The following is a 12952-nucleotide window of genomic DNA, read 5'->3' on the forward strand; positions in this document are numbered from 1 at the left end:
ATATAAAAATGTAATGTTAAATGAAAACAATAAACAGTGACAAACATAGACAGGCAAAAGCTGCAAAATGCAAATATGTTATAATTCCTCTGGCCACAGCGGTCAGAGGAATACAAGCTCCGAAATCTTGTGTATTTTATTTTAATACCTTCTAGGCTTCAGAAAAACATCAAAAGCATATACTGAGGAAAAGTCAAGCTATAGTTTTGTTAACACGGGATGACAGGTGTTGTCGTGTGTTGTTTAACTCACACTCAGGATGTATGTTTAGTTAACAACAAAAGAGAAAACGATGAAACTAAAACCAGGTTTCATGTTGATGTTGTTTCAGCTTCTGGCAGAAGAATCCACAAATGGTAAATCAGCTGATCCCACCGTCTGGCTTGACAGACTGGCTGTTATCTTCAGGTGAGTTCACCTGTTCATTTACCTGTAGTCAAATTTTTCAAACTGGATTCAAATGAACAAACACTGAAGGTGAAAGGTGTTGTTTGTTTTTCCTCAGACACACAAACCCCATTGTAGAGAACGGACAGACTCACCCTTGTCAGAAAGTCATCCAGGAGGTAAAACACCTGGTCTCACCTGTTTCACATGTGGTTTACCTGGAAGGCTCATTTTAATATTTACACATAAAAAGTATTTTATTAATAAATAACCATAACTCACCTGTAGATCATATTTGTGTCCCGCGACTCACCTGTAGATCTGGCCGGTGCTTTCGGACACCCTGAACACTCATCAGGCTGATAACAGGATCGTGGAGCGATGCTGTCGCTGTCTCAGGTTCGCTGTTCGATGTGTTGGGAAAGGCTCCGCCTCCCTGCTGCAGCCACTTGTGACTCAGGTGAGACACTCCTGGACTGACACACCTGCACCTGTGCCTAATGAACACTTAAATTACCTTTTCCTTTTCAAGTGTTTCCTGATTCGCTATTTGTTGTCATCAGATGGTGAGTGTATACCAGGTGTATCCACACTCCTGCTTTCTGTACCTGGGCAGCATCCTGGTAGATGAGTATGGCATGGAGGAGGGCTGTAGGCAGGGACTACTCGACATGTTACAGGTAATAATACACCTGTTCTCCAGCTACACTCACCTGTTCACACCTGCTCTCCCACTCACAAACAAGAGACTTTGGCTGAGCTGTGATTCAGGCTGACTGTATGATGTTGATGATGATGATGATGACGATGACAATGACCTCTTCCTCCTCCAGGCTCTGTGTATGCCAACTTTCCAGCTGCTGGAGCAACCAAACGGTTTGAGGAATCATCCCGACACCGTGGACGACCTGTTCAGACTGGCCACCAGGTGAGTCACCTGAACAGATACTGTTTACCTGCTGAGGGTCACCTGCTGAGGCTCACCTGTGTCTACCTGTATGTGTTCTCAGGTTTGTGCAGAGGAGTCCTGTCACTTTACTCAGCAGCAGCATCATCGTTCACATCATCCAGTGTGCGATCGCCGCCACCTCATTGGACCACCGAGACGCCAACTGCAGCGTCATGAAGTTTGTCCGAGACCTGATCCATACTGGGGTCGCCAACGATGTGAGTCCACCAGGACAGAGACAGAGACTGAATATGACACTGTAGGAACAGACCAGGGTTCAAGAGTCTGTTCATCAGGGACATCAGTTTAATGTCTGTCTCTCACCTGTCTATCTGTCTCTTGTCTGTCTCTCCTCTCACCTGTCTGTCTCACTGCAGCACGAGGAGGACTTTGAGGTGAGGAAGCAGCTGATTGGTCAGGCCATGGAGCAGCACGGTCAGCAGCTCGTCACTCAGCTCATGCACTCGTGTTGTTTCTGTCTCCCGCCATACACGCTGCCTGACGTGGCCGAGGTGCTGTGGGAGGTCATGGTGTTTGACAGACCTGTGAGTAAACACGCCAACACCTGCTCAGGTGTGTCAGTTAGGTGTGTCAGTTAGGTGTACCTGCGGTTCCTGACTGTGCTGTAACCTCTGTGTGTCATTTCAGACATTCTGTCGCTGGTTAGAAAACGCTCTGAAAGGTTTACCAAAGGAGACGACAGGAGGAGCTGTGACCGTCACTCACAAACAGCTGACTGACTTCCACAAGCAGGTCACCAGGTGAGTCACCTGCAGCAACAACAGCAGCTGACGTCTCACTGACCCTGTAATCATTTGACTTCATCTCCAACATGAGTCAAATCAAATATCCAGCAGGTGATCCAGTGGACAGGAGATCATGGGATTATTCAGATGGAGAGACGTGAGGCATTCAGGGACATGTGGGGAGATTGTGAGGCATTCAGGGACATGAGAGACTGTGAGGCATTCAGGGGCAGGTGGGGAGATTGTGAGGCATTCAGGGTCAGGAGAGACTGAGGCATGAAGGACGTTTTAAACAGCTTTGGACGTGTTGCTTGGTTTTCTAAGTGTGCTGATTGGTCGTTTTAGCAGCCTGAGGCTTATGACAGCTTTCTGTTGAGACTCGTCAATGTGAAGGTGGAATGCAGTAAAACTGGAGTTCTTATGGCGGGTTCAGACTTGAAATCAGGTGACACCTGAGTTTACCTGAACACACTGAACTACAGGAGGGGAATGTTTTAATCTGACAGTTTTATAGTGACAAACATCTGATTCAACCCAAATTCTAACACTGATCAAATAGCAACACCTGCAGAAATACAAACTTCACATGAAAGACACACATGACGGACTCTCTGTGATAGTAACCGTGTCTTTCACAGTCCACTAGCCTAGCAGTAGCCCTGTTGTCAAACTGTTGTTTCTTCTCTTCAGTGCTGAGGAGTGTAAACAGGTGTGTTGGGCCATCAGAGAGTTCACCAGACTGTTCCGATAGCTGCAACCTTCACACAACACCAGGTAAATAATCATACAACACAGGTAACTTTATTCTTCCAGGAGAATCAACATCATATACTGAACTTGAACTTTCCCTCTTCAGGTTAAATGTTTTGTTGACCAACATTCAGAGGTGACGGCAAAAAGCTGCGACTGCAGACGAGGATCCAAAGGGATGAAGATGGAGAAAATGAAGATGATGATGGAGGGACTTTGAATGTGAAACGGGACGAATCACTCTGAAAGACTGACAGAGTGAGGACTGATTGGACAGACTGAGTCCTCTCCCGCAACCCCTGAGCTCACCTGAGCTCACCTGCAGCAGGTGTCAGGTGGGCGGGGTCAAGACCGGGAGGAGTTCACAAAGTGAACTGATGCAGATCAGTCCTATTGGATCTTCACTAGTGATAAATCAGAGGATGTGCCTGGTCAACAGTTTTTAAGAGAAGATTTATTTTTGGGACTTTGGTCGTGATGTTTATTGTCCGTGCCATAAAAAAAGCCAAACATTTCCCATGATGCTTTTGGCTGAGCGGCTGCCTGAGGAGGCGTAATGCTGGAGGATTTGGCGTCACCTTTGACCTTTTTAACTTTGGTTGAATTTTAGTTGTTTTTCCACAAAGTGAGACAGAGGGAACTCTGGGTAATGAGACGGAGAGACTGACACCATGACATCATCGGTGATGTAGCCTTGTTGTAAACAATAAAAAAAACAGCTGAAACAACAAAGTGATGGTTCAGTGTTTTAATGTGTTAACCCTGGGAGACGGGCGGGTGCACTGAGCGCCACCTGACTCATTACTGCCCCCCTGTGGCTGATGAACAAAGACACACTGCAGATTTTCACAGTGGCACCTTTTCAGGTTTGGTGGATCAGAATTAGGAGACGGCATCTGAAAGTCACACAGGTGAGATTTCATTACAGTGTTTACAAGTGTTTTCATTCAGTGTTTATAAGATGGTGTCATTCAGTATCAGGCATTTGTCTTTCTATTAAGTTCTATTTAGTCTAAAGTAACTATGAAACATATTTAAGGTGACCAACAGTCCAAAACCCAAACTATTCCAGTTTAGTGTGGAAGGCGTTTTACTGCTCAACTGCTTGTCCCAGCACCCGTTTATTCATTAGGCCTCCCATATCCATGTTACCAGGGTAACCAGCTGATGGTTGTTTTACATATTTCCTGTTATCAACCAGATTTTCTCAAAGTGAGAAGCAGATGAAATCCAGACGTTGATTCAAGAATCAATCATTAGATCAGATGTAGAGAGGCAGACTGGAGAACCACAATATGTTCAGGTGTCTTCACTTTATCTTACACCATCTGATGAATCTGAACAGGTGATGTCACTGCTGCCCTCTACGTAATGTGATGTCATCATTTCACCTCTGTCCTTTGTTTTGATCTTTATCTGCGGAGACCCCATCTAAGAGTTCTGGTCAAGCTGTTTTTTTTGTTTGTGGTCACCTGATACTTGGACCTGGGCCAGCAGAGAGACCAGACCACGTCCTGAGAAACCGAACCAAAGCAGAAACATTTCATCCTGTCCTGACTTTAAAGTTGTCAGTGATCCAGACAGAAACGTGGATTTCATCCTCACTACAGAACAAACATCCTGATGATTTATGTTTTCTTACAGTTTGTCTTGATCATAAACAATTGTGGAATCATTAAAGTCAAAACAGCAATATTCACAGTAAATGAAGAAATGTTGCATTCAGGACACTTGTGTTCTCTTTTTCTTGTGAAACTGCAACTAATGATCATTTTAATTGATTTATCAACCAATTGTTCCCAGTCATTTAGTTTATAAATTGTTTGTAAATAGAGTCAAATGCTATCACAGTTTCTAGCCTTCAAATGTCGATTTGTCTGACCAACAGTCCAAAAGCCAGAGACAGAAAACAAGAAAACTGAAAATACTGACATCTGATTGTTTGACTCATCGACCCGATTGCTAATCGATCAGCTCTACTTTCTTGTCGTGAAGGAAAAGTCAGGAGGTCACTAACATCTGAAAGCTTCATCCACTGAGCACAAAAATGTTTTCTGCAGTTTGTCTGTGGAACCAAATAATGAAATGGATCTGGACTGAGTGCTGAGGACCAGATCACAGTAAAGACCTGTTTCATCAATTAAAACTACGTGCAGTCTGAAAGAATACTGCAGCGGTGTTTATTGAAATCCTGAACTTAGTTACATAATGTAAAACAAAATGGTGGTCACTGAACATGTCAGAGGATAACTCAGTTCAACAGTGTTAGCTCACACAGAGGAAACATCTGTTTCACTTCCTGTAAAACTGAGCTTAGATCAACTGATGAAACATTTTTTTTAACTCGAGATCAGTTAAACAAACCGGATGAAAAGTGTATCTTTGAAATAATCTTTGTTCTGATCAGTTTTGATCAATCATCAATAATCTTTACCAGATGCTGTAGAGCAGCATTGACATGAAGTCATCAGGACTTCACAGTGTGAAAGGTTAATTAAAGGACCAGTTCAGAGGTTAATACAAACACCTGGAGGGTACAGGGACTCTGGAGAGGAAGTGGATTAACTATTCGTCTCAGGTCCTCCGGAACCTCTACACGTTCTGGGGCTGATGGTCATCCCCTGGATGCGTTTGATCAGGACACGTTGGGGGTCCAGGGCCCCTGGATGTGTTGGCTCTGCAGGAGCCTCTGCAGCTCTTTAAACTGCTCCACTGTCTGGTCCTTCACGTCAGGGTTTGAGATCTGTAGTCGGATGCTGTCTGTGGACCAGCTGAGTTCTCCAGAGAACATCTCAGTCAGGATCCGAGCCACCACAGGAACCACCTGAGGACAGCAACCAGGTTAAAACTGGATAACCACAACAACCATGTTACTGCAGGAAATTTGTCAAAACAACCAAAACCTTTCCACAGTCACCAAAACTGGTTTAGTGCCCCCCAATGATCACATTCAAATGTGCAGTATGAATCTTTTTGATAGACTCGGAGACCAGCCTGCTGACCTGGACCATGATGAGTTTCTTCTCTTTGGGTTTCTTGTCGGGCCAGTCCTCCCCAAAACAGAAGTAGATCTCAAAGGGTGGAGGATTCGGAGCTTCACCTTTCTGGAACAGGATCAGTCCTGAGGACAGAACGTTTATTTGAACATGAGGCTCAGAAGTGGAGAGACTAAACCTTCAGAGCAGAGCATTCAAACTCGTTACCTTGCAGGAAGTCATTGAGGCTGAACACTTTGATCTTCTTTTCCCTCTCCATGGGATTTGGTGGACCCTGTTCGGGCATGCCTGGTCCAGACCAGAACACCTTACATTGACAGAGGCGGATAGCATAGATGTCTTGTTCACAGATCTCCAGGATCAGACCTCTGTCCATCACATCCAGCAGGGCCTCGGTGTAAAACCGCTGCTTCTGATTCTGGATCTCAGACGTACCTGGGAACAGGACCTGCTGCAGGTTGATGGGTCCAAACAAGTCCACCTGCTCCGGTGTTGGTTCCAGGTGTCCATAGTACAGCCGGCAGCCCTGAGGGTTACTGACAGTCAGAGAGCCCATGGTCCTGCCCCTGTACTGGAACTTTAGGTCCAGATCTGTTACTACGGCAAGAGAGAGAGAGAGCAGACTGTTACTACGGCGACTCCGAGACACGGACTGTCATTGGATTGTTGAGATGTTCAGTGTGAAAAATGTAATTGTAATAAAAATTAAGTCGCTCTAAAGTCACTGTCATTTACTTCAGTTGGTAAACTAACACATAAAGTTAGAAAAGGTTTGGTTCTTCATTGCTTATTCCATCAGTATAAGTATTGATCGATTCTCATCCACCAACTTTGTTGGTGTCGAGTAGTGTCACGTTTCTCAGTCAGACAACCCTATTGGCTCCAGTGGGAGCCAATCAGAATGTCTGATTCAGAGGCTTTGCTGCGTGTTGCTGGATTATTCTGAGCTCAAAGCAAATAGAAGTTAATGGTAGAGACAGAGAGAAATCAGTAAGATCTTTAGTGCAGCTGAGGGTTTGTGGAGGAGAAGCTCCAGACAGACCTGTTAACCTGAAGTTAACTTGAAGTTACCCTGATGTTAACCTGACACATCCTTTGTCTTCAAGATGGAGACCAGTTACCTGAACATCCTGCCAGCTGAGTAAAACCTTGTGGACCCATGAATACCTCTTCACTGGATGCAGAGACTAAATCTTTTGAATGTAAATCATCAGTAAAACCCAAACAGGGTTAGGGAGGTCACTGGTTAAGGGTGAAAGGTTAGAGATTGCACTCACATGGGATGCTGCTCAGCAGATCATACTTGCAGGGTTGGTGGTTCTGAGGATCCCCCTGGGTCTCCATGCCTCCCATGCTGCTGGACTCCATTAGGTCTGGCCCGGGGGCAGCAGAGGAAGCCGAGGGGGGTAGAGAGTTCACGTCCTGGAGCCCGTTAGAGAGTCCTGCAGGATGGACGAAGCTCCCCTGATCCACCATCTGACCCTGAGCCTGAAGGTCAGAGGTCATGGGGAGGACTCTGTCAGGGAGGAGGGGCATCGGGATCACATGAGGAGGTCGAAATGTCCCACTGGAAGATAGACTGAACTGTTTCACTTCTGAACAAGCCGAGAAGGAGCTGAAGGAGGAGGGGTCATTGATCCTGGGGTCTGAAGAGACATTACATCATTACATTGCATCATGACATCATCAATCATCAAAATTGTTTCCATGGAGACTTGCAGGAAGTTTTTCTCACTGATGGTAAGGTCCATCAGGTTCGGCATCTGAGAATAAAACAGGGAAGTTTTCATCAGTCAGGTGATAAAATGTGAAGAGGCTGTACTATAGATTCCTACACTTTTTCTTCCTCACCTCCTCCTCCTCCTCATCGACACCGTCTGAAACAAAAACCACAGTCAGACTCAACAGCAGGTAGTTCAACCCTGTGTGATCCTTCATTTTTATCATTTAAAATCTTCACTGGGACAGTCAGCTGACTGGTTATATAATGTTGCTCAAGTTAAAACTTTCCTATTGTTTCTGGTTTTGATCAGAATCTTCAAGTTTTTATGAAGAGTTATGACGACACGATAAAGAAGACGCTGAATAAGTTGGTGGTAAAAGTTGAGTAAACTCTTCTCAGAACAGTAAAACTCACTGAGAACAGGAAGTTCACCCCTGCACAGGTATGAGATGGTTACAGTAAGGATCACCTGGGTTCCCCAGCTGCTCGCAGACCTCGTAGATCTTGTACGGTTGGACCGGAGTCTCTTTAGTGCCGTCATACTTCAGCTGAAACTCTCTGCTCTTGTTCAGAGCACATCGAAGGTTTGCTTTCCACTTGGCTGGGTCGGGTTCATCCACACCTTCCTGGTATTTTCCTGTCTCCAGAGCCCATGCCTGGAAGACACAGAGCAGCGTTTACAGCATGTGCATAGATTTACATATATATATTTAATGTAAAGAGTGTGATTTTACTCAAGTAACAAACTATAAAAAACAGCAGCAGATCTTGCTCTGTCCTGTTGTTTTATTTCAACAATCTTAAGACAAAGTAAAACAAAAATACCAGCTAAAAAGAAGTGGACACGTAAAATCATCTTAAAAGGTTCAATGGAACCATTTTAAATTGAGGGAAATAAAAGCAGAAGCAGAAAAGAGGAAGTGACATCAGTAAAGTTCAACATGGCCATTATTGAGAAACTGAAATGAAACTGAGGAGCGGCTTTGCTTTCATTAACTGTGTCAATGTTTTATTTTCATGAAAACATATTTTATTTTCTTGTTTTATTGATTTTTCATTGCTGAAGCTGATCATCCAGATAAAAATGTGTCTCCTACAGGTTTCATTGTTTAGATCCAAACTTCAAAAAAAGGTTTCACTGATGAACTGAATGAAATCAAACCACAACAACTGAACCCGGTCCAGCTGGAACCGGACTGACTGAACCTGGACCGACTGAGCCCAGACCAGCTGGACCTGGACCGAGTGGACCTGGACTGACTGAACCTGGACCGGCTAGACCCGAACTGACTCAACCTCGACTGACGGAACCTGAACCGAGTGAACCCGGGCCGACTGAACCTGAACAAGCTGGACCCTGACACATCATATATGATCATATTTGGCCATCATCGTTGTCATGGTCAATCGTCTGTTTGTTGCGTCACTCTCTCAGACTCTTCTTTCATTTTTCAGTCACTGAACAATATTGATGAATCCCCTGCGTCCTAATTAATAATCAATAAGGCTTCTGTCTTAAATAACAATCAACAGGCCGCTTCAGCGTCACACTGTTAATGACATTAATGATCAGTTGTTTTAATCAGCTGATCGTGGTGATGTTCAGACCTTGAAAATGGTGTTCTCTTCATCTGACGTTGGTGTGTGGCGTGTAGCGTGTTTCCAGGGGATCTGGAAGAGTCGGTGGTCGGGACTGAGCCACTGTAGACCAGGATACCTGCCACTGTTCACCTGAGCTAGAAGCCAGGGCTTCAGACGGATCCTCCGAGGCTGGATGCTCATGGTCGGGGCTAGGCGGGCGGGGGGGGGCTGGGAGCACTGGGTGAACAGGAGAACAGGTTCAACTCACAGCACACATCACTGCACTGCTTCATGAATAAAACATGTGAGAAATATGAATTTATTTGTGGCTGTGTTGCCATGGTAACGGTGTCCTGTGACCTTCAGTATTATTAAATCCATAACTTTATAAAACTGGTCCTCAGAGATCCACACTGATCTGTGACCAGTCTCTGTCCTGATCTGAGATTTAAATAAAGTTTTCTGTCACATGAATCTGCTTCAACCTGTTTTTGTTCCTTAAAAGTTTTGGGAAGTCAATGAGTCATAGTCCTGGTCTAAGACCTCAGATCAATACAGACCACATCAGAACAGATCTCTAATCCGGATCTATGTGGTCCTGAGAAACTTGATCTGTGTTTAATTAGAGTAACTGAGCGCGCGCGCGTGCGTGCGTGCGTGTGTGTAGTGATTTTAGTGATGGACTCACCTGATCCTGATTCGTGAGTCGTCAAACATTCGCGGGTTCAGACCTTAATCCTCTGCCGCGTTACGGTGACATCAACAAACGAACTAACTAACTAACTAACTAACTAACTAATAAACGAACAAACAAACAAACAAACAAACAAACAAACAAAACAAACAAACAAACAGAATCTCGGACAGAAAAGTGAAAAGAACCAGAAAAGAAAAAGAGAAACCTGATGGGGCTCGGCGATCCGTATCAGACCACAGTCAGGTCTGACACAATCAGTACTACTTCCTGTCCGACAGTTCACTACTAACAAAATAAAAGCTTCGTTGGTTATTTTAACGGTAGTTTGATTTTTAGAATAAAGTCATGTGTTTTTGTCAAATAATTATAAAGTCAGGAAGCAGGAATCTGTGCGGGGATTGGCTGAATGTTGGAGGAGGAAGAAGCCCAATGTGAAAAGAAGAAATGCGACGACAAAGTCAGTTATTAAACAAACACATGATTTAAATCTGTATTGATTACAGTTACTGTCACTGCTACGTGGGTTTGACCTCATTCATGCTCTAACATCTAACTGGAAGAAATGGTCGTGAAAAATAAGGTGGAGGCGTGGCCAGGGATTTATTGTGAAGGTGTATCAGATAGTTTCCGGTGTGTTACGTCCCTCCACAGGTGACTTCACAGTCTGAAAGAGTTTTTACAGAACAGGCTCTGGTGGCCACTTACAGTCGGTCTACTTTAGGTTCCTCCCTTCCTCCTTCCGCCGCTAACGGAAACTAAGAATGAAAAAAACTTAGATAATCAATAATATTGACTAATGATCAATAATGTTGACTGAGTAACCTACAAACACTAACAATTAACTAACTACTAACACTAATTAAACCAGTGTCTAACCTGACCGGTTGTTTACACTGAGTTCGTCAGCACAGACTTTAGCTTAAAAAATTTGAAATAAATATAAACAAATATTAACAAATATTAACATGTGAACAAATATGAACATATAAACAACTATGAACATATATAAACACATACAAACATGTAAACATATATAAACATATAAACAAATATAAACATGTAAATAAATGTTAACTTATATAACCAAATATAAACATATGAACAAATATAACCCCCCTCCAAAACACCATGATGCATGTTACGTGATGTTTTACGTGGTGACCAGCAGGAGGCGCTGCAGACTGACTGAACTGATCTCAGGTGGGTGGAGTCAGTGATTTACAAAAACAACTATTTACTGTGAGAGAAGCAAACACCTGACTGCTGTGAAGCTCCATCTGTACAGAGAGAGGTGAGGTTTGAAAACCTGGAGACACATGATATATATCCTCTTCATACAGGGTGTGTTCTTGTATGTGAATATGAACATGTTGAGTGTGTGTTGATGTTCATGTATGAAGGTGCCATGACGCTGTCGATGTGTCACATTCAAGTTGCTGAAGATGTTGCTTATTACTTATTCAGGTGTTTCCTCAGGTGTTTGTGTTCACATGTGCTCTGAAGAAGAAGAAGAAGACAGATGACTCTAATGTGTCAAAAACCTTCAAAAAGGAAAACTTGATAATAATTAAAAGTTACAAAATTACTCTGAGGCACTTCTGTTGTTTTGGTTCAGTTGGTCTTGACTTGGCTTATAAAAATAAAAGATCTCGCATGTAAACAAAAATAATGTTACTTGGAGCACGTGGCAAAGAAAGAATAAAGGAGGCAGACATAATTATCAAGTGCAAAAATGGCTAAGAGCCTTGGGTTTGTTGCTAGCAGCTTAGAGCTAAGAGTTTACATAGCTACAGAGCCTGGCTTTGGGCTTTGAGTAGATGACTTAGAGCCATGTGTGAATTGACCACGACTGTTTTATTCCCTGGGGGGTTGGCCCACGTTTCAGGGGCATCACCCATCTTCTCCTGTTTTTCAAATTGGAGAAGAGAGTAATTTTCCACTGACTTTTTGAGTAGTTTAATTCTAGAGTCTTCATAAAAACGTCATAGTAGGGTAAAGCATAAAAAGTCATAGTATAAAAAGGCATAAAACATCATAGTATAGCACATAAAATAGTATAGTAAGGCATAAAAAGTCATAAAAAGTTATAGTATATTAAGGTTTAAAAAGTCATAAAAACGTCATGGTATAGTAAGGGATAAACCATAGTATATTTAGGTATAAAAGGCTATAAAAAAATCATAGCATAGTAAGGCATAAAAAGTCATAGTATAGTAAGACATAAAAAACATTAAAAAACATCATAGTATGTAAAGGCATAAAAATGTCATAATATGGTAAGGCATAAAAACGTCAAAAACGTCAGATAGTAAGGCATAAAAAAGTCATATTACAGTAAGGCATTAAGTAATAGTAAAGAAAGTCGTAAAGTTATAGTATAGGAAATCATGAAATCATAGTATTGGAAGACATAAAAAAAGCCATAGTATAGTTAGGCATAATGTCACAGTATATTAGGGCCTCAAAAAGTCATAGTATTCATGATGAAATTTTCTTGGGATTTTTCAACAGATTTTAACTCATATATATCCACCATTTTATGTTTAGTCCTGCTAGCAACCTGACTGTTAGCCCTCAGAAGACAGAAACACATACAAACAGCTGATCACAATTTTAACACTCACATACAAAACCAGTTTTTATCTTTTTAAATCTGATCAACTGGAAAATAGAAACAACTCTGATCCTCACAGATTATCAATGTTTTTATTTGTAATCATCAGACACTGATCAACAGCAGCAGACAGGAAGTCAACATGACAGGAAGTAGGGATGCCGTGATCATGTTTTTTGCCCCCGATAGGATCATCTATGAGTGAGATCGGCCGATATGATCATATTTGTCATGCATTGCAGATGGCGTACGTTATATCATTCTCATACACTTTGTTCAAGTTGCACACGACCAACATGATGTTTTAATTTGGTGCCTGTTGGGCTGGGGCGGGGCTATACTACACAGCACACAGTCTACCCATCACATATTTAGTGCCACGGGTGCTCAGCTCCGAGGCATCTATTAATATTCTGTTTCGGGTTTATTATTCTTCCGCCAAATTTCGGCGCGTAACTTGTCCCACAGCTTTGAGAAAACCCCGGTAATATATACATCAAAACGTGCGT

The 12952-nt window shown here is 42.9% G+C and overlaps 2 protein-coding genes across 3 annotated transcripts in view; one reads left to right on the top strand and one right to left on the bottom strand.

Annotated features, from left to right (window-relative positions):
- tnpo3 (transportin 3) overlaps nucleotides 1–3564 on the top strand; it is an 11757-nt gene extending 8193 nt beyond the window's left edge. Inside the window, exons 14-23 of the mRNA XM_023427148.2 lie at nucleotides 332–408; nucleotides 506–566; nucleotides 707–847; nucleotides 951–1067; nucleotides 1221–1315; nucleotides 1398–1554; nucleotides 1714–1881; nucleotides 1985–2097; nucleotides 2773–2856; nucleotides 2939–3564. Coding sequence (XP_023282916.1) covers nucleotides 332–408; nucleotides 506–566; nucleotides 707–847; nucleotides 951–1067; nucleotides 1221–1315; nucleotides 1398–1554; nucleotides 1714–1881; nucleotides 1985–2097; nucleotides 2773–2833 — 990 coding nt within the window. The 3' untranslated portion in view covers nucleotides 2834–2856; nucleotides 2939–3564. The remainder of the gene's footprint in view (nucleotides 1–331; nucleotides 409–505; nucleotides 567–706; nucleotides 848–950; nucleotides 1068–1220; nucleotides 1316–1397; nucleotides 1555–1713; nucleotides 1882–1984; nucleotides 2098–2772; nucleotides 2857–2938) is intronic.
- Nucleotide 3565: 1 nt separating this feature from the next.
- irf5 (interferon regulatory factor 5) lies at nucleotides 3566–10070 on the bottom strand. Of its 2 annotated transcripts, none has more exons than XM_087179553.1 (9): nucleotides 9821–10070; nucleotides 9160–9369; nucleotides 8021–8207; nucleotides 7680–7705; nucleotides 7564–7591; nucleotides 7106–7474; nucleotides 6036–6419; nucleotides 5835–5953; nucleotides 3566–5656 (listed from the first exon to the last, which is right to left on the bottom strand). In XM_087179553.1, exons 2-9 carry the CDS (start codon nucleotides 9331–9333, stop codon nucleotides 5468–5470), a joined length of 1476 nt encoding a protein of 491 aa, XP_087035679.1. In that variant the 5' UTR covers nucleotides 9334–9369; nucleotides 9821–10070; the 3' UTR covers nucleotides 3566–5467. The 2 variants fall into 2 exon arrangements, with proteins under 2 accessions (XP_087035679.1, XP_023282917.1); XM_023427149.2 differs by having other exon boundaries at nucleotides 6036–6425.
- Nucleotides 10071–12952: the final 2882 nt, after the last annotated feature.

The sequence above is a fragment of the Seriola lalandi genome, unplaced genomic scaffold, assembly GCF_002814215.2.
Source record: "Seriola lalandi dorsalis isolate HSWRI2012SDOR001 ecotype SW California unplaced genomic scaffold, Sedor1 jcf7180002054853, whole genome shotgun sequence".
Taxonomy (NCBI): domain Eukaryota; kingdom Metazoa; phylum Chordata; class Actinopteri; order Carangiformes; family Carangidae; genus Seriola; species Seriola lalandi.

Excerpts from the sequence above, each read along its gene's own strand:
- irf5 (XM_023427149.2), bottom strand. The coding sequence starts at position 9,333 with ATGAGCATCCAGCCTCGGAGGATCCGTCTGAAGCCCTGGCTTCTAGCT. Across the intron at positions 8,208-9,159 it reads AAGAGAACACCATTTTCAAG|GCATGGGCTCTGGAGACAGG; the intron begins GTCTGAACATCA and ends TGTGTCTTCCAG. Across the intron at positions 6,426-7,105 it reads TCTGCTGAGCAGCATCCCAT|TAACAGATCTGGACCTAAAG; the intron begins GTGAGTGCAATC and ends CTCTTGCCGTAG.